This window comes from Dufourea novaeangliae, unplaced genomic scaffold, assembly GCF_001272555.1.
Source record: "Dufourea novaeangliae isolate 0120121106 unplaced genomic scaffold, ASM127255v1 scaffold8, whole genome shotgun sequence".
Taxonomy (NCBI): domain Eukaryota; kingdom Metazoa; phylum Arthropoda; class Insecta; order Hymenoptera; family Halictidae; genus Dufourea; species Dufourea novaeangliae.
In genome coordinates, this window is record NW_015373923.1 from 3,163,410 (window position 1) to 3,183,355 (window position 19,946).

At 44.9% G+C, this 19,946-nt stretch overlaps 1 protein-coding gene across 1 annotated transcript; it reads right to left on the bottom strand.

Moving 5' to 3' along the window:
- Positions 1-701: 701 nt before the first annotated feature.
- Positions 702-19,905, bottom strand: LOC107194739 (ensconsin-like). Its single transcript, XM_015584414.1, has 12 exons — positions 19,570-19,905; positions 11,262-11,300; positions 10,023-10,247; positions 9,405-9,493; positions 8,297-8,586; positions 4,801-4,839; positions 4,672-4,716; positions 3,891-4,484; positions 3,478-3,547; positions 2,717-2,932; positions 1,665-1,908; positions 702-1,288 (listed from the first exon to the last, which is right to left on the bottom strand). Exons 1-12 carry the CDS (start codon positions 19,642-19,644, stop codon positions 1,103-1,105), a joined length of 2,112 nt encoding a protein of 703 aa, XP_015439900.1. The 5' UTR covers positions 19,645-19,905; the 3' UTR covers positions 702-1,102.
- Positions 19,906-19,946: the final 41 nt, after the last annotated feature.

Here is a 19,946-nt window from a genome sequence, read left to right on the forward strand (position 1 = left end):
CGTTCTTTTTTTTTTTTTTATATATATAAACATGATACACACTACACTGTGAGTTTTCGAAGCGGTGACGCGAGTTACAATTGTGTATCGACTCTAATATTTTTCTTTCATGAAAAGTTCCTCGATGCTGAATAATTTTCTGAACTTACTAATTTAATGACGGTTATCCGTCCCTCGCGACGCGTTCTACATTATTTATACGTGTTCCAATAATACTAAAGCGAAGCGTTCTTCGATATCGTGTCGGTGATGCGTCAGAAACCATAGAGAAACGAGACGGGATGAAACGAAAGAAATGAAATAGAATAAATAAAGTATACGCGAACTACTGCAATGAAGAGATTGTCTTTTTATCGTTTCCGACGCAATACACTCGAATCGTTTGTGAAACGATCCGTATACAGGGTGTTCCGCTTAAAACAGGCCACCTAAATATCTCCTCTGTCTGCGATCATACGAGAAATATTTTTCACGTAATTTTAATGGTTTCAAAAGCCGGCAAGCATTTATTATAACTGTCATTTTTCAATGGTTTTGTCAAGGTCATTCTTGTTTTTTTTATGTATGTGCACATTATTACGGATTTATCCATGTATAATAGTATGACCTTGAAATGACCTTGAACTCTAAAAATGTTAAATTTACTTACAAAAAATTTACTCTAAAAATTTTCAATTGATTTATATAATTATTTTCCACCACCTGATTCGTCTCTTGAAACCATTTAAATTACGTCAAAAATAGTTCTTGTATTATCACAAGATGAAGATATTCAGGTGGCCTGTTTTAAGCGGAACACCCTGTATATACGTGAGCGACAGCAAGGTAAACCAACGAAAATCGACGTTCAAACTCGATCAACTGGTTGCCATTTATCGTTCACGATTCGTTACATAAATAAATTAAGTGGCGTGTTAACAACGAAGATGATGGACATGGAGATGCGGATGACTCGAGTTCGAAGAGACAGAGATTTGTCTTTCTCTGACTCGCGGACGTAATGAGGTGCGAACCAATGTAACAGCGATGATGATAGCCGAGGACACGTTAAATCGCGGCGTGTGACGATTAAAATGTAGTGGATCTGGTCCCCGAGAACGATTTACGCGTCTTCGTCGCCCCATTCGAAACTCTCCTCCCCGCCGGACGTCACTTCCTCGATCTTCGATGTTTCCTCGATCGCATTGCCGCCTGTTTGGGACACGCACTGCGCTCCCTCTGGTTCCTCCACGAACGGATCGTCGACCATGTCGAGACGCTCCTCGTCTTGCGCGTTTTCTTCCTCGATCTTGTGGAAAAATATGAAATTTTTTTTATTTTTATTAAAAAATATGTTTACACCTTTTTAATGGATTTTATAGAAATATTTTAAACATAAATGAGGTTATCCTGTACGAGTATTATAAGAAGTTATGACTTCTTGGTATAATTTATAGTATATGTCCGCGGTGGGACAATAATCTTGTAACATGGACAATGCATAAGAGAGTTAATAATTTTAACCGTTTGCAATCGGAATTTCCTAAGTCCCCGTATATTTTCTCGCGTCAGAGGGGGCAATCGAGTGTAAAGGATTAAATAGAAAATGGAAATCTATTATTAGAAATTATCAGAGAAATTCATCGAGAAAAATGAGGATCGCGAGATTTCCTCCGAAATCTCACCCTCGTCTCGTCGTCCGCGATCAGCTCGTACGGTTTCTCCTCTCTCTCCTGATCGGTGATCTCGCTGGCGATCGCGTCGTCGCGCGAATGATCGAGATCTTTCACTTCGTCCGCGTCATTGAACGCGACGTTCGCCAGCCTCGCCTCCAGTTCCTCTTTCTGGCGAACCTCCTCGAGGTGTTCCTCGACGATCATCCTCTCCTGTTCCTCCAGCAACGTTGCCACTCGTGCCTCTTCCACCTGTCTGGACCATGAAGAAACAAAAAGATCGATATTGTCTTCATCGTGGCATCGACGAGGTATAGGAATAAACTTTTCGTCTTATGGGATTTGGTGGTCCATCTAAACTGTAGTACCGACACCTTGAAAAGCTTGTGAATTTAGTGACCTCTACTACAGACGAGATATAAGAATAGACCTAACATCTTATGGGACTTTGTGTCCCACGAAAATTACGCTTGTTCGAGCGCACTTCACATAAAAGTTTTCGATTCCCAGAAATGAGGGGTTCTTGGGTTGATTTGAAACAACTTTTTTCTTTGCACAAATGTTATCCGAGGCCTAGTTAACGAGATATTAACGAAAAACCTCGACCAATCAGAGCGTGAGTCTGCCGGCCGAGCTTCCGCGGTAGCCTCGGCGCTACGCGCTGCGATTGGTAGCCAACGCTACCGCGGGAACTCGGCCGGTAGACTCGTGCTCTGATTGGCCGGGGTTTTTCGTTAATATCTCGTTAACAAAGCCTCGGAGAACATTTTTGCAAAGGAAAAAGTTGTTTCTAATCTTCTTCGGAACCTCTCATTTCCAAGAGTCAAAGCTATTTCGGGACAAACGTAACGTGCCTCTACGTTATGAGAACGGTAAATCTACGGTTGGGTAGAGGCACTTAAAATGGAAATGGGGTAACGTAATCCCAGAATAATGGGCCGCAAAAATACATCGGATGAAACGTCTACTCCTCGTCTGTGATCGTGGCCACTGCGTGATCTTTGTGACAAACAGTCGTGATCTTTTCCTGGGGTAACGATCCCGCCAGGAGCAGCCGAAATTACCTTTCCGCTTCTAGCACTCTTTCGGTCTCCATTCGGTCGGCCTCCAGTTTCGCCTCCTCGGCTTGCCTCTCGTCCTCAGCTTTCTCTTGCTCGAGTATCTCATCAAGATGCTCGGCTCGTTCCTGGGCCGCCTGCAATGCTTCCCACGCCTTTAACTCTTCCATTTCGAGCTTCACCCGTTCATCCTCGGCGGCCTGTTTCCTCTCCTCGTCGGACCTGCATGGATGCAACCACGATCCAACAATCGTTTCAAAACAATTCGCGATCGATTGCGAAATTTTGGCCACTGAATCGAATTTGGTGATGTACCAGGTGGTTACATCTGGCCCGGTTCAATGTTATGGCGTTAATCGGTCCATAGATGACCGACGACGAACTATTTTCATGCATCGATCGGGGTTGTATAACAAACTAACGATTAGCATCGATCCGTGCCAATTTTGCTGCACAGTGGACTCTAACTATATTGCCACGGTCGGGGCTGTAGGGGAGTAAAATGGCAATCAGTTCAGAGCTCCCTCTATGCTAAGTTCTATCGTCATAACCTCAGCGCCTGCGCAAAAACTGGAACGTGCTGGTGCGCTACGTGGTGGGAGAGCAAATTTGTGTGGTCGAAAGTACTTGTGAAGGGGAAGTGCCGTGCGTGGCACTATGTTTAGTGGCAATATAATTAGAGTCCATATTCCGATTGCTCAATAATCGTGAATATTTTGGTTGCTTTTACAAGGGTCAACGATCAGCTAATCCATGTATCTACATACTTGGCCTCCTCGGCAGCCTTCACGAGGTATTGTTCTATTTTCTTGATCGCCTCATCCTTGTCCTGTCTCACTGAAATGAAAAATAGTTTCTTTCCGTTAACTTTTCACATCGACTCGATATCGATTCATATATTCTGATATGTGTGATCGAGAATTCTTCTGTCGTTCGTGGATTTTATAAACGAATACAATTATTGTTTTTCGTGCATCGACAGACTCGAGCAGCATTTTAGTTCGATAGTCGTACATACATGTGACAAGATGCAACGTTCCATGCAACAACAAATTAGAGAGGACAGAGTTCGTAACGTAAATTATAACCACGATAGAATCTTACGAGTCCAGTTTCCCGCCATTTTTTCTCGATTTTCAATCCGATCCGCTGATTCGATTTCCGACGTCGGTCAACATACCGTTCTGATCCGCTGCATCGTTTTCCTCTGCCCCATCCTTTTCACTTACAGCTTCTGTGACCTGACCGTCTGCGCTTGTCGTTTCAGCTGGCACATCTTCGGCTGTTTCCGGTTTCGCTTCCACCACTGGTTCCGGTTGCGCTTCGACCACTGGTTCCGGTTGCGCTTCGACCACTGGTTCCGGTTTCGCTTCTTCCACTGGTTCCGGTTTCGCTTCTTCCACTGGAGCCGGTTGTTCTTTTTCCTGAACAGGCTCTGGCGCTGGAGCAGGCGCTGGAGCAGGCTCTGGTGCTGGAGCAGGTGCAGCTGCTCTCTTGGCCTTTGGTTTCGACGGTTTTACAGGGACTGGTTCAGGTTCTTTCACAGGTTCCGGCACGGGTTCAGGTTCCTTCACAGGTTCAGGTTCAGGTTCCTTGACAGGTTCAGGTTCAGGTTCAGGTTCCTTGACAGGTTCCGCTACTAGTTCAACTACTTTGACAGGTGTAGGTTCAGGTTCGGGTTCTTTCGCAGGCTTCTGTGCAGTTTCTGTTTTTCCACACTTGGATTCGCGCTTCTTCTCCGGCTTCGAGTCCTGCTCTGTCTCTACTATAACCACTACAAGACCACGATACAATATCGACGGGACGTTCATACATAACCCAGATAGCACATAATGCCTTGAAGACGCCAATTTCACGGCTATTTTAGGCCTAAGGCGTCTTTAAGCCGTCTTCGAGACGTCGTTGGGCGTCATGTGATATCTGGAAAGGGAACTAGGAATTGTCGAACGGAGGGAACGTACCTCTTTTCACAGCTGTAACGTCCACATCGGGCTCTAGTGCTCGAGCTAGAAATTTGTCGGATTTCGTGAGAAACCGGTTAACGAAACAACGTAACAGTGACGTGGATGTATTATGAGATATTTACTGACCCTTTCGCAATTCTCTCTCTGTCATCGGCCCGTCCGTCGCTACGTACACACATGAAACATAAACGTTCGATTAACGGGTAACGGGGGATCGTCAGAAATCCGCGGGTCCAATGAAATACAGTCTCCTCTCGATTATTGTCCCGAATTCAGTTCCGCGCCTGGGCAATAATCTTGTAGGGGCAAATGCTTCGGTCTCTCGTAAATTCGTTTTTTGCCCGAACCTCGGTGGAGATAACGCTTGGACAATAATCGTGTAGAACAAGCCGGACAATAATCGAGACGAGTCTGTACTACGATTAATGGAAATGTTTTTGTGAGAAGGCACATTTCGTTAGTCTGTTACGCGCGAAGCTCGATGAAAACACGTATACACAGGCGTTAGTCACTTCATGCATACGATGGTGTGCGACGAATGAAATTAGGGTATTAGGAGATGTCGAAATTCGTACGAGAAAGTTACGACGAGACATTACGAGCTTTGGAAACGATGAGTATCGACGATCGAACCAGATCCGTTTGTTATCGTCTCTTTCCTCGATGACACACGATTGTACCAGTCCAATTTCGGTGTTCGAGTGATGATCGATTATATAAATACACACGGATATTGTATATACTTAGCGACCGCGTGTTTCCACCCGCTTCTGTTCTCTCTGCGACCAGAGTGGATTGTAGCTCCGACGTGCGTGCTATGCGGTAGCATTTTATTAGAACATAATTAGGATACATCCGTTTTGCTCGACACCCTTGTCGTCCTTTTTTGTTTTTTGTTTTTTTTTTACAACGGAAAATTCAACGGCGTTGCGATATCATTATTGGTCCTCGTAGGTTTAATGCTATCGCCGTTAACGTTTGAATTATCATCGCTTTCGTTTTAGTATGACCGACAAAACCACTCAACGTCACTTCGTGAAGTAGATAAGATCAACCGACCTTATTGCTAAGTATTATGGAGCACGTACAATGGATGCTTACCTCGCATCGACGCGTTTTCGATCGCTAGACCACTTCCGGTATAACTTTGCCATATTTCATGCAAGGAAAATAATTGACTGGACAATTAAATAATCGATGGTGTGCCGTTTCCAATTCGGAAGTACGTCTATTTTATTTCGTATTATCATATTTTATTCCTTTTGTCGTAGACTCGAACAGATTTCAAACGATAATAAACGTGAAAACACGAACTTTTCCGTTCACCGTCTATATACGGTTTCATTCGAATTTCCATTTTTACGAATTTCGCCACGAGAACTGTTACGAACGCGGTTTTTTTTGTTATCTTTTTGTCTGCGCAGCAACGTTCTCGGACGGAACCGAAAGAGTTTTTTTTTATAGATTTATACAGGGTGTAACAAAAATGTTGGATGACCCGGAAATGGGAGACCCGTGAGGTGATTTGAAACAACTTTTTCCTTAGCAAAAATGTTATCCGAGGCTTTGTTAACGAGATATTAACGAAAAACCCCGACCAATCAGGTCTATTGGCTACGCGCTGCGATTGGTAGTCAGCGTTACCGCGGGAACTCGGCCATCAGATTCTCGCTCTGATTGGTCGGGGGTTTTTCGTTAATATCTCGTTAACAAAGCCTCGGATAACATTTTTGCTAAGGAAAAAGTTGTTTCAAATCACCTCACAAATCGTCCAACATTTTTGTTACACCCTGTAGAACGTCAAATAACATTTCGGACGCAACGATCGATGCGCAGAGAATACCACGACGTTGGATTGTTTTTTTTTGATAGATTTACAAGTAAAATGGTATGTTTAACGCGACGATAGTCACTCCTCGGCCGGTTCCTCGTTCTCCTCCGTCTCCTCTTTCGGTTTTGTCGGACCCTCGTACAGTTCTGGAACACGATCTCTCCATCCCCTGCCTGAAACGTTCAAAAAAAGCCGGACTGGTTCTTCTTGCGATTGTTTACCAGGTGTGTACGTGTCTCGCCCCCAGTGCGTCCGATTCCGCCCGATACCACTGGAGTCCGCCATTTGTGTAAAATCCTGCTCTCTGTTTTTTCCCCGTCCTTTTTTTTCTGTTCTTTTTTTTTTTTTACAGTGTCACGCTGTTTTTTTTCCTGTCGATCCGCTCTCTTCTCTCTGAACGCGCCAAAAAACGAGCGCACGCGAACACAGAAACGTGTACGCGCGATTAGAGAAAAAAAGCAACCGAAAGTCGAGTGGGGGGGGAAAAAAATTCGATGCCTCACACACCTTCGTCACTATACACTAAATATATATATATATATATGTATGTATATTCAAGTAGTCACAATTACGCAAAACAACGATACTACGAACAAAATACAAGGAAAAAACCCAAATAAAGAGGATATACTGTTGTGACGAGAAACGAGGAAAAAAACCAAAGAAAATACAAGAGCCAGAGCACAGCACAACCAAAAAAGGAAAAAAAATGAAAAAAAAAAAAGAAAACTTGTCAGACAGCGCGAATCAGTGGCACGCATTCCAAAAAAATGTAGAGGAAGGAAAAAGATTGTAGAGAGACGAGCGGGAAAGATTGAGAGAAGACAAAAAAAATACGAACAAAAAGGTGCACACAACGGCGTCCTATGGCCGCTTTTATTTTTCCAATATTCATTTCGAAATCACTGTATGCATGTATGTATATGTTCGTTTTTGTAACGTCGCCAAGGAGGAGTTAACGCCGAATTGATCGAAGGTTTTGGTATCTTTGCAATTAGCAAGCTGACGACTATTCGTAGTTTTATCCCTCCTCGCGATCGTTCGTTCCTATTCTGTGCCTCTAACTACGTGTTTCGTGTATACCGATTCCGTCGATTATATTTTAAGAAAACAAAAAAAGAAAGATAAGTGAAAATCGTGTTCGTACGTATCGTCCGTTCGTCGATGACTCGTGATCGACATGCAGGGCCGGATTAAGATTTTTAGACGCCCTAAGCACTTAAAAGATTATGGTGCCCCCATAAAATGACTGTCAAAACCTTACGACCAAACTGTAATCCCATCGTACCTTTATCACAAGCTTTGTCAGATTATTATTTTTATGCAAGAAATCTTTTAATAACCAAATCTGAAGAAACAACATGTCCTCGATATGGGTATACTAAGAATGTATTCGTATTATATATTTTTAGAAAGATACAGTAAATCCTGGATAAGTGTTCGAAGGCTCCTCGGCACTGAACATTAAATATTTCATAAACTAATGGTCATAAGCGACTGAAACATCTATCACTGTGCCAAACCTCATCGAGGTTTTACTGTGTGTTGAAACTGGTCCATGGTAAATCTGACAATGGAAAATTTCTATGGTGCCCCCCTTCCCTTGATGCCCAAAGCACGTTTTTATATTGCTTAATCCAACCCTGTCGACAAGAGAAGACAGAAAAATGTGAGGTTAGGTCGCGATAGTGACGTCGTCTGCCGGCGTTTGTCTGCGTTCCGTATACCCGATTGTCGTCGTTTGTTTGGTTGTTCGTTGGTGTGGTCGGTTTGCGTGACAGCACTACTTACAGGCGCTGGCAGCCGCCTGACGGTTCTTTTTGTAGTAACTCAGAAAATTCACGTCGTTCTTGATGTCGGACGGGCGTAGATCGGCGACTTTGAAGTACGGCCTCCTGACCGACTGCGGGTTCCCGGCCACGTACTTTATGCACGCCAGCGTGCCGAAGTTACCTCTTTCCGGTACCTCGTACCAGGAAACCGGCTCCGGGTCTTTCTTCGCGTTCTGCTTGCCGGACAACAAACGACGCACGTAATCTCCGCATCGCATACGTTCCGGTATGATCTCCTCCAGAAAGTCGCTGGAAAATACGAAACTCACCGTTACGTCGACGCTCCTTGTCCCGATGGGTAACATAACCCCAAATAGCACAAGAACGTCGTATGTACGTCCGGAGAACGTTCTGGACGTTCGGTACATTCGGAGGATGTCCCGAAAAGATGCACATGTCCCCTCTACGTCCTTGTTAAGATCTTTAAATGTCCTAGGAAGATGCTACAGACTACTTTCGATTATTGTCTAAGAGTTATCCCCACTACTGGGGGGGGGGGTGGAATGTGTTAAGCTTGTTGTCATTCTTTGTTGCCGAAGCTCAGGCTTCGGACAAAAAACGAATTTACGAGGGTCTGAAGCATTTCTTCCTGTAAGATTATTGTCGCGACGCGGACCGGAGTTCGGGACAATAATCGAGAGGAGTCTGTATTTACAAACTGGTACCTCCTGCTCATGGGGATCTTTCATCTTGCACGGATGAAATTGAGTCAAAATTATTAAACAATTAATTTCAATTCTACCAACATTTGTAAGACTTAAGTTAAGAAACGGACATTTCTAGGACATGTGAAATTTAAATCTTGATAACATCCGTAGGATTTTTGGGGTGGACGTTTCTAGAACATTGGAAATTACAAGTTTTGTGAACATCTTAGGGACGTTCAAAATTGGACGTAGGACATTCGGACTATAAACCGAACATGAAACGGACGTTCTTTGGATGTACTGTGCTATCTGGGAACTCTCTGTTTGTTAAATCGCGGTTCGATACGATCTATCGATACTCGGATGAAACCGCTTTCTATCAAGCGTACGATAATCGTACGAAGAAGGAAGATGAAATACCTTGCAACAGCTCGAGGAACGTATACGTGTACCCGTCGCAGAAGAGAATCCACTTTCGCGCGTATTTCCCTCGCCTCGTCGTCGAAGTACTGCGAAGAAACACACGTGAAACATGTATTCGTCTGGACACGTAGGTAATGGATATAATCGTGCGAGAGAAATTAGTTGTTCTCGGTTACTCGATTAGTTCTCAGTGCGAACCTAGGGCCTCGAATGATCGAAATTAACAGTCGAATTATTAGGCGCGAGATATGGCGAATGGGGACACTCGGTAATATTCGAGTGCCCGGATTCAGTTTCGATTTCGAATCGGTATTGTTATTATTATTATTCTCATCGTTGTAGTCGTTGATTTAAGTAGTAGACGACGCGATTCCGCTGACTGAACAAGTGGACCAGCTGAAATGAGACGAACAGATGCAACGACGATGATGACGATGATGATGGTGATGATGATGACGGATGTTGCGACGCGTCGATGACACAACGGATGATCATTCTCGATGACAGAACGGATGATGATTCTCGATGACACTTGGTGTTAATGGGCGACGGAGTTATTATAAAGGCGTGTATCGGTATGATATCCGTTCGACGGGACGTGTTGTGCAGACTTACGATGCGATCCCTGGATTGGAGATACTTCTCCAGGTAGGACTCGGTCGAGGGCCTGGTCAGGTTCCGTATCCTGTTGATCTCCGCGGCGAGTACGCTGGGACGTACCCGTGCGTGTACTCTTATCGGTAACAGGCTGCCGCCGTGGTACACGGTATGGTACGGCATGTGGATTACAGTCACGAGCCTTTTGTGCGCCACGTATGGCATGTGAGGGATGCCCCTCAACTACACAGGCACGGGATACACTATGCTTTACTATTTTCACGTCGTAGCATCGCCGATTATCGGGTCGTTACGTTCCCAGCCGGCGAGTCAGCGACAAAAAGCGTGCAGTTCAGCGTGTGCTCCATCGAAGCTTGCGACATAGGCGGTGCCAGGCGTCTGATCCACTCTGATTAGCGGCATCATGGGTTTGGCGCGAATGATTAAAGCGTTCGAACGATCGTTAGCAATGGATTTTTCGTTGATTTATCGGTGATCTCCATGAGTAAGGAAGAGGTGGGGACGTTCGAACGATGAATTAATCGAGGAGGGATGCTCGATGAAGCTGTATTGCGATTGATTAGCGTGAAGCAAGACGGTCACTAGGCTCGTTTGATGGGGGTAGGAATCAGCTGAAAAGCGTCGTTTCGGTTTTGCGTTTAATCGTGCTAAGAAGAAGCAAGCAATCGACAGAAAGCGGTAGGAACTAGGCCAGATAAAAAGCGTCCATGGTCTATGCTAGGTTGTCGCGGGAATCGGAGAGGCGGAGCAACGCATGCCTATCAGATTCCACGATCGCAACTTGTTGCGCCTCGCGTTTAGCAGTCTGCGGGGAAATTAGCGATGGGTGATATTTTCTATTGAAATATCGATATTTTGTGTCGATATATAATTCTTAACCTATAAATATCGATATTTCGATACAATCTTTACATTTGCAGTAACGCAAGGAAAACTGGACAAATCGCAAGCTCACCATAAAGTTTGCGATCGGTCGATTTTTTTTAAAAGTCCGCTAGTAAATATCCGCTTAAACAAATTATTTCTTTTCATTTGTGGATTTTATTACTTCCAATTTCATTGCAAGTATCGATACCGATAATATCGATATTTTATTCCCGATATACATGTGGTATCAATAAGTATCGATACCAAATATCGATACAATTCAAATGTAGCGTATTCGCTAAGGGGAATGCTAGGCGGTTCGCGAATGGACGATTTTACTACAAACAAGCACACCCTTGGATCACTTACCTGGAGGACAGTGGAGAGCGGTAAAGCGATCGGTCGATCCTATTGGTCCCGTTTCGGTTGGTATTTACAGGGGGACAGGTCGTAATTTTGTTTTGGTTGCGTTTTCGTATAATCGATATTCGACGACGATATTTGGACGTGTGATTTTTCGTGGCGTCGACGAGTCGGGCGGCCATTGGTGGTGGTGGTGGTTGTGGCGGCAGACCGTCAGGGTACGAAGGAGTCACATGGTAAATAGAATAAAATAGAAAGAAGAAGAATAACACCCGGTTAGTATGTTTTTTTTTTTTTTTTTTTTGAATAACTGAAAAGCCTAACACCTGTTTTATTTCCTTCTTTATTATCCTTTTTTTTTTTTTTTCATTATTAATGTTTTGTCGAAGCGTTTCTGTCGTATCGTTAATTAGCGATCGTTCGATCGCGATTCGACACACCAATAGTATATCTATATATACTCGTACTCGATGTTTTCGTGACAATGAACGACCGCCGGGGAGAAAGAGAGGGAGGCGGACACAGAGAAGAAAAAGTATCTGTGGTGTGTACCTTCGTCGAACGATACGCGGCGAACCGACTCGAGACTCGAATTTTCCGTGTTCTCCCGCGAGCATACAAACTGATTTTGGCCAATTGTCGCGTTGTGTGTCTAACCAGATGACGGAGAGTGGGTTAGTCAACGGGTTAGTGATTGGTACACAATACATTCCTATCGACGAAGGATTAGCTGCGCGAGATCTCTAGCCTTCTATTAGTCAGCTAGAAGATTGCCAGATGCTTCTCTGTCGCGAAAGATTTGCCGCATTTTTTTTTCTTTTTTTTTTTAACGCCGATTTTTTTACGTGTACGTTCAATCGTAAAACTCGATCGTCACGCGGTTCCCGGGTATAATTCACACCGACGCACACTCAAACGCTCTGGACAAAACGGCAACTATGATCGCGAATACAATAGGTTCGGTTTGTTACTGCAGAAAAAACACTCCCACGCATACAATCCATAAACTGGAGAGAAAAAAAAAACAGATAAATTACGAGACTAAACAAGTCCTACGTTTGGTATAATCGAAACAGATAATTTCAGAATTTTCGAAACGATACAAGTATAAAATGCGCAAAATTCAGAATTTTCTCGTTTATCGCTACTGACATGTCTGCGGCGGCATATGTCTATTCTAAGTAGTATCGTGGCAGATAAGCATTAATAAACGCACTCGGAAGTCCGGCAGAGCGACGCCTAACAACACGGATTAGCTCGACTAGGCTTCAAGACGTCTAAATTGTCGCTACATGGATATAACATACTCGTTGCAACACGTATTAGAAGCTAACAATACAATACAGAGAGAGGCAATATTCGTGTATCAAATGACAAAAACCTGAGCCGCGTTCCTGTCTGCTATACAACGAACATAGTCGACGAAAAAAAGAAGTTCGATCGAGAATCGAAAAAACATTGAAATGCCTGGTGGGGGGTCTTGGTAATCGACGATAAAGGAGTATTGGCAGACAGGAAGTGTGTACATTTCGCCGAAATCGATGTCCAAAGAAAAGAATACCGACAATTTTCCGGACTCTCAAGAAGGTATATTACGTGTACCAATAAGTAATCCACTGATAACACTGTTTTCTCAGAATGACGGCGAACATAAAATAATAAGGACCAATATCACTGAAACAACATATATATAGCTTTGTAATGTTCTTGAAAATAAATATTGAATTGGAAAAAATACAGTGGATTATTTATTGGTAGTGCTATAGCAGTTCGATTGCGTCAGTCGTATCAGTTCCGTGTTGCGTCCGTGTCAGTTCGGGGGCACAGAGATCGGCGAAACGAACGTGTATCCAGGGGGCCACGCCACGGAGTAGACGGTCGATGTCCTGGACGACCTCTCGGTCGAGTACGCTCCGTACGGTCCGCTCTCCCTCTTGACGACGTTCTCTTCGGTGAAACTAGTCCTCTGCGGTCGACGGCTGTACGGATCCGTGGCGGAGGAGGAGCTCGACGAGCTGGTGTTGGTGTAGGCATAGCTGTACTGCTCTTGGGCAGCCCTCACCCCGACTTCCGGATAGTCACGGACGACGTAGTGCCGAGGCGTCTATAGATTCGGGTTACACAAGGTCAACAATCTGGAGATCAGGCTTTTAACGGAGAACAGAATGGCCGACGGCGATCGATTTGGCACGATCGAGTCTTTTTTTTTTTTTGTTTTGTTTTTATGGTCTCTGACCACCGAACGAATTCCATCGCGAAATGTGCGTACAATGGAGATTCAGAGATGTAAGGAAAATAAAAGAAGCACCACATCCGGAAACGATTCTCGACTCGATTCTGTTCTCCTTTAACGGAACAACGTGTGTGTGCTGGAGGAGTGGGGACATCGTGTGTCACGGAACAATGGAAAACGGGGAAGAAGATGATGAATTCACGGCACACGCGAAACGATGCCTCCGGCTGGATCGGTTCTTGGTGTTTTTCTAATCGGTCTGAGGCGGCACGACGATCGGAAAGTAACGATGCTCTCGTTCGAGACCGATTTATTCCAGACTCTCTCTCGTTTTGTCGGGTGGTGTGTACAACGGACGGTTCGGACCAGTGTCGGATTAAGGGGGGGCCTAGGGGGGGGGGGGTATAGCCCCGGGCCCCATTTTCCAGAGGGGCCTCGATCTAAGCCTTCCATTTATCAAACGCAATTAATGAAATTTTCTAGAAACAAATCTGATCAAAGTTTTTATAATATAACGAAGCATCGTTCGTTATGACTAACTGTTCTTTAATTTTATTCAGAACAAATTGCAATTTTTGAAAGTTTATGTATTTTATTAAAAAATCTTAATCCGGGCCTGGTACGAAGAGTCGACGGGGAATCGTGTGTCCGACAAAGTGGGATGAGAAATTGTTAAGTTACAATTGTTGAAAGAGAGATATACACAGAGTGATTAACTTGTGTTATTATACATCGATGGTGGTGGGTGGTGGTTGGAGGCGGACAGAAAAAAGAAAAGAGTGTAACTGAGTCGAGAAGACGGTGTTTCGCGGTGATACGCGAGATCTATCTGTAGACACACAACGTGCGGGCCAATTATAAACGTGGAACGGTACACGTATGCATTAATAATGTCTCCTTGTCGAGAGATATTCAGGACACACGGAGCGCAACCGTTGAGCAACTGAGCACAGACGGCCCTTGCCAAGAAACACATGGATATATCGCGTTGCGCGATCTGCGCGTACCGTTGTATTAATGTCCTTTGCTCGTGTGTGGGGTACGGGTGCATCTCGGTGTCTCGTGGTTGTTTTTCAATTTTTTTTTTTTTTTGTGTTCGAAAGCTTTATACCTCGAGCATTCGTTCGAGTCGTAGCACCGACACCGATGTGTATTCGCAAACTCTCCGTCCTTCAGTTATCCGCAGAGCTTCTCGGCTACCAACGACGTTACAGAGCACAACAATACATATACCTGCGACCGATTTTCTTTCGTCTGTGCAGAGAGGGAAGGAGAGAGAACGAGATGATTGCTTGATCGCTCGATTATTATAGCAACCGATCGTGCTGTATACAGACTCTTCTCGATTATCGTCTGGCTTGTTCTACACGATTATTGTCCAGGTGTTATTAACCACCACTCGGGGGAGGGGCGTGGAACCTGTTAAGCGCATACTTTGTTGCCGAGGTTCGGGCTTCGGGCAAAAAACGAATTTACGAGGGTCTGAAGCATTTCTCCCTATAAGATTATTGTCCCAGCGCGGAATCGTGTTCGGGACGATAATCGAGAGGGGTCTGTACAACGCACCCTAAGCGTGTTTGCGCGCTGTAAGAACGGGTATTAGTAAACACGTTTGGAAAATCGAATGAATACTTTATTATTGTCCGAGGCTGCGTGTACAGAGATAATTCAACACAAAAAAAAACGAACCAAAACGGTGTATCGGTTCAAGGCGTTTCTAGTTAACATACGTACACTGACGTACAAACTCAGCTTCCTCTAGGAGAAAAAGCAATGTAAGGGCTTCCTACCGCTCGATAAATTTATTTCAAATATACTGAAACAAATGTTAAACTGAACGTTAATTTAACATAAATTTCAGTAACTCTGAGACCAAGTGGTAGAAGGCCTACCATCACGTTTTCCCCTAGCGTAAGCCGAGTTTGCTCGCGAGGGTACATGGGAAGAATATGTGTGGTCGGTAAAGAAGAACACGCACATTGGACACGACGGGGGGAGGAAGAGCCTCGACGTAAAAAAAAGCCTGACTGTTACAAGATCAGAGAAGGGCATCGATTAACGGAATTTCGTTTTTAACCGTGAGGATCGAAGCACGTTTTCGTTGGAACGATTACGAAAGATACGAAAAAAATGTCTTTTCGGAATCATGGATCTCTAAGCGTATCATGTCGAAGAATTGTATTTTCGAGCTTTTCTGTTGTCGTTCGGGGACCACCTTTAAAATCTGTACCAGGAGGGTGTTTGAAGGGCCATCAGTATCTTGGTACGGCCGCTGGCAGGTGTGATTGCGTGTCTCGACGCTCCCGGTTGCCTGGATAGCACACCTTTCTCGAAGACTCGACCTTTGGTTGCCAGCTCGGTCGCGGCATCCAGGCTGACCTTCGACACTGCGCCACCTTCCACCAGCTGTCGTTTGTGCTCCTCTTTCGCGGCGTTCTTTCCCCGTACAACGCCCTCCTTATCCTTCAAGGTGACGTACTGATAAAATTCCTTCTTCGGATCTTGCTTCTTACGACCCCAAACGGTGAACGGTTCCGGTACCAGCGACGGCCGTGGAACGAACGGTACCTTCTCCCACGGAAAGTAGTCCTGCTTCTGTAAATTTCATCCCGTTTCGAACGCTTTTACACGCCGCCCCCTTTTTTCCTCTCTAGATCTCGCTTCCTCTCTCTCTCTCTCTCTCTCTTTCGCGCGCATTCGTCTTTGCTGTGTTTTTATTTTCGCCCCACGATCGAGGAATAGCAAAAAACACCGTCCCTTTCGACGTCTTCGACTTCCACACTGATCGTCCTACCGTTATTATCGTTTTTTTTTGTGACGCTATCGTGCGCGAATTAATCCGTTTAGGGTTACAGAAGGACGTTGAATGTAGCGCTTCCCGTGGAAACCCGTAAGGAAAGCCTGGATATATATATATATATATATATGTACACATTCCTTCTCCTTGACTTGCCTCGAACGAAATTTTAGTGTATATTCCCGCGCAAAAATAGCCCCCGTACGGTTGGTAAGTGGTGCCCTCTCGTTCACCGCCTTTGTACGTCCGTTGATGGAACGATTTCCGGCCATAACCCCCTTCTCTGTATGCGATCTCGACAAAAATATCATTTTTGTTTTTTTTCTTTCTCGGACAATTTCGTGCACGTGAATCATTCGCCCAGGGAATTGCGTTCGGTTTTAGCCTTCTTTCGTGTGATTCATTGATTTTCTTTAGTCAGCATTCGATAAACGTTTACACCAGGTCTTACGTAGGTCCGTTCGAACGGCGAGCAATCATTCGAAAAATATCGTGACGAGACATCCGGCTGTTTAGCGATCCCCTTCGTGTAGGTTGGATCTCGTAGCAGCCGCCACAGCCAAACCTTTCAACGGTATGTCGAGATCTAATTATAACTCAAGAATCGAGAACTCTCTCCCCCCCCCTCCACCCACCCTATCCCCCCTCTCTCGTTCTCCCTTTCTCTCGTTCGTCGGATGAGCGATATTTAATAAAGACAGTTCGAATTACACACATCCGTTGACCGCGGGCTATTTCGAACGGAAATCGGGCCACGTAGCCAGAATTTTTTAGTCGAGCAAAATTGAAAAGAAAACGAAACAAGTAAAGAAGCGTGCGCTTTGACAAGTGGAAGTGAATCAAAAAGGTGCGTTAGGGTGCAATATGGCGGCCACCGGACATCCATACGTATGAATTCTTCGTGACGAATATATATTTCAGCTCTGTTGGGTTTAGTGGTGGGGAGTCGAACGTCGCTGGTAAAGTCGCGGCGAGAGCCTAAATTAGGACAGAGTAACGCAACACCGGCTCCTCGGATGCCCCTCTACCCGAGAAACGAAGAAAGACGGGGGAAACATCTTTAATAACACACACACACACACCCGTTGTTGTTTGTCCCCGTCCGTCGTGTATGTACCACGCACAGCATTATACCCCGAATGACACACGAGGGGAAGAGGTTATGCACGTTGGTCGTTTCATTGGCATGTCGATTCAACAACCTCCGGTTCATTGGGGAATAGCCGTGGTTCGGGACAACACACGGAGCAGACACACACACACCTTCGACGGACAATCTTCCGAGCATACTTAGAATCACTGACCAGGGGGTTAGGTATTCGGGTCAGCTCTTTAGCGAACGTCATTGATCCACGATCGACGGGAGAGAAAAAGGGCGCGGACACTATTCGAAGAGCTGATAACAACAAACGTTTTTCGATTCGAATGAAACGCGGGAAAATGGATGAAAATATTGTTTTGATATTAATCAAATTTTTTTCCGGTAGAAAGGAAGAATTCAAAAATAAAATCCCGTTATTCTGTAACTGAGGATATTTCGGGTTGCGCTAAAAGGGTTGTACGGTTTTGTCGCTCGAAGATTAGTCTCCGTGAAAAATATCCTTCTCGAAATTCATTCGATTATAAAATCGCCTTGCAAACGTCGTCTCGACGAAATACATTTTCCACGATTCGCCGGGTCGCGTAACGCGGCATTCTAAGTATAACGCGACCAAAGTCCCGGAAAATGGCTGCAACGCTATGAATAGTCTTTCATCCGACTGCTTTGCTCTCGTGTCCACTATTTATACACCGCGATTTTCAAGTTTTGCGTTCCGACGAACTGAAACAGGCATGTAACTTAAGAGCCACGGATTTCCGAACGCTCGTGAATCGGCGCGTGTCGCTACACGTCGATTTCACGCAAGTGGAAATCTCAAGCGTTGAACCGTAGGGATGGACAGGAGGGGGGCAAATATATATATATATATATATATCGAACTACAACAAAAAATGACATTTAAAAACGTAAAAACGACAAAAAAGAAACCGATGTACATACACAGCTGCCAATGGCCGTGTTACATTTTAGGGCATATACAAAGAGAGAAAAAAAAAGAAACCAAGGTTGAACAGACGGGCACAGTGGGGTGCGCTCTGTACAACTGAATGTAGTCGTATACAAACAAGGGTGCTCCTTGTAGTCCGTTCAGTTCGACGGATAACTGCGTGTGTGTGTCAGAGCTTGGTGTCCACGTAAGGTGCAAAACTGAATCCGTAAACGGGAGGTTGTCACATACGTACAAATCCGTGTGAAATTGTTAATTCGGGTACATTAACCGAAATACAAAGTATATATGTTGGTAGCGAGAGATTGTTGACGACGAATCGCGCCCGTTTTTCATTGTATTCGTGGTTTGATTTTTCGAACGCCCAAACAATATTGGACTTTCAGGAGACACCGAGTGCACAATTTCGAGGTCGGTGGGGTGGAATGGGTGGGGAAATTGCGGTGACGGTAAGTGAAGACAAAAACAAAAAAAAACAAAAAAAAAACGGTAACAGTGTTGAGAGACGACAACGGTGTGGTAGAGTATTACGCACATACTGTAATAGTTGTTAACTATTACACAGAGTGGTCGGAAATTACAGTGTGGAAGTAGAGACTTCGAGATGCATCGAACTCGATCCGCCGACAGTGACAAACGGGGTTCTCTCGCCTTGGATCAGCCGCGTGCGTAACCTGTCGCGTTCGGATCGACTCGGCGAACGGAACGGGGATGATCGAGGCGTGTGTTTGTCAATGTTCCCGATCATATGGGGGAGGGGAGTAGGAACCAACGTTTCGTTGTTCGACGAGTTTTCGAACGGAGTATCGTTGAGAAAAACGGTCTTAACCCTTAACTACTGCGATGAAATTCAAATACGTTGACCCTAATTTATTTTCTAAAGTGTAATTAGTCCATCGCGTGTAATTGGAAAATTATAAGGGTTCACCCAACAAAAAGACTACTGAGACACTTCGCGTCATCTGTTACTTCCGATGGTAATTATAACAATTTTTATACTGTTACGGTTACTCTAGGACCATACCCATATAGCAGTCAAGGGTTAAGGAAATTCGTCTCGCAGAGAACGAAACGTTGATTCCGGTCCGGTTCGGTTAAAGAGGTGTGTTTTCATTATTCTTATTTTTACTTCCGTGTCACACGGGTCTCTTACTCGACGTTAGTTCCATCCAGCAAAAACGTTATTAAAGACATTACTTCATCCCGCCTGCGCTCGGCAACTCCTTGAATACTGACCGTGACGCTGTAGGACGAAACGTAGGGCCGCGTATAGGGCCGTCGGGTCGTGTAGAAGTCGCTCTCGTAAACCATATTTTCTGCTCCCTTCGGTCTTCTCGGTTAAAAAGTTCGCTCGTTCGTCGGTGCGCTGCAACGCGTCTGTGTATGTTACTTACTCCCGTTTCACGAGAGTGTTCGAACCGGACAGTAGGAAACGTGCGCACCAGGGATAAAAAGATCCGCAACTGCGGCCGCGATGAAGGTTCGTACGGTTCTGCTCGGTTCCCCCCGAAACTCTTCTTCGGCTTCTACCACCGCCGGTTCCTCTCACCCCACCTAGGTGGTCCTTCTTCGTCTCTGTCTCTTTCGCCACGAGTGGCCCACAACAGGGAATG

Bases quoted from the DNA above. Each gene is read 5' to 3' on its own strand.
- LOC107194739 (XM_015584414.1), bottom strand. From the start codon at position 19,644: ATGGTTTACGAGAGCGACTTCTACACGACCCGACGGCCCTATACGCGG. The intron at 2,933-3,477 runs GTATGTAGATAC...GCATCCATGCAG, and splicing joins AAGGCTGCCGAGGAGGCCAA to GTCCGACGAGGAGAGGAAAC. The intron at 1,909-2,716 runs GTAATTTCGGCT...TTCATGGTCCAG, and splicing joins AGAGTGCTAGAAGCGGAAAG to ACAGGTGGAAGAGGCACGAG.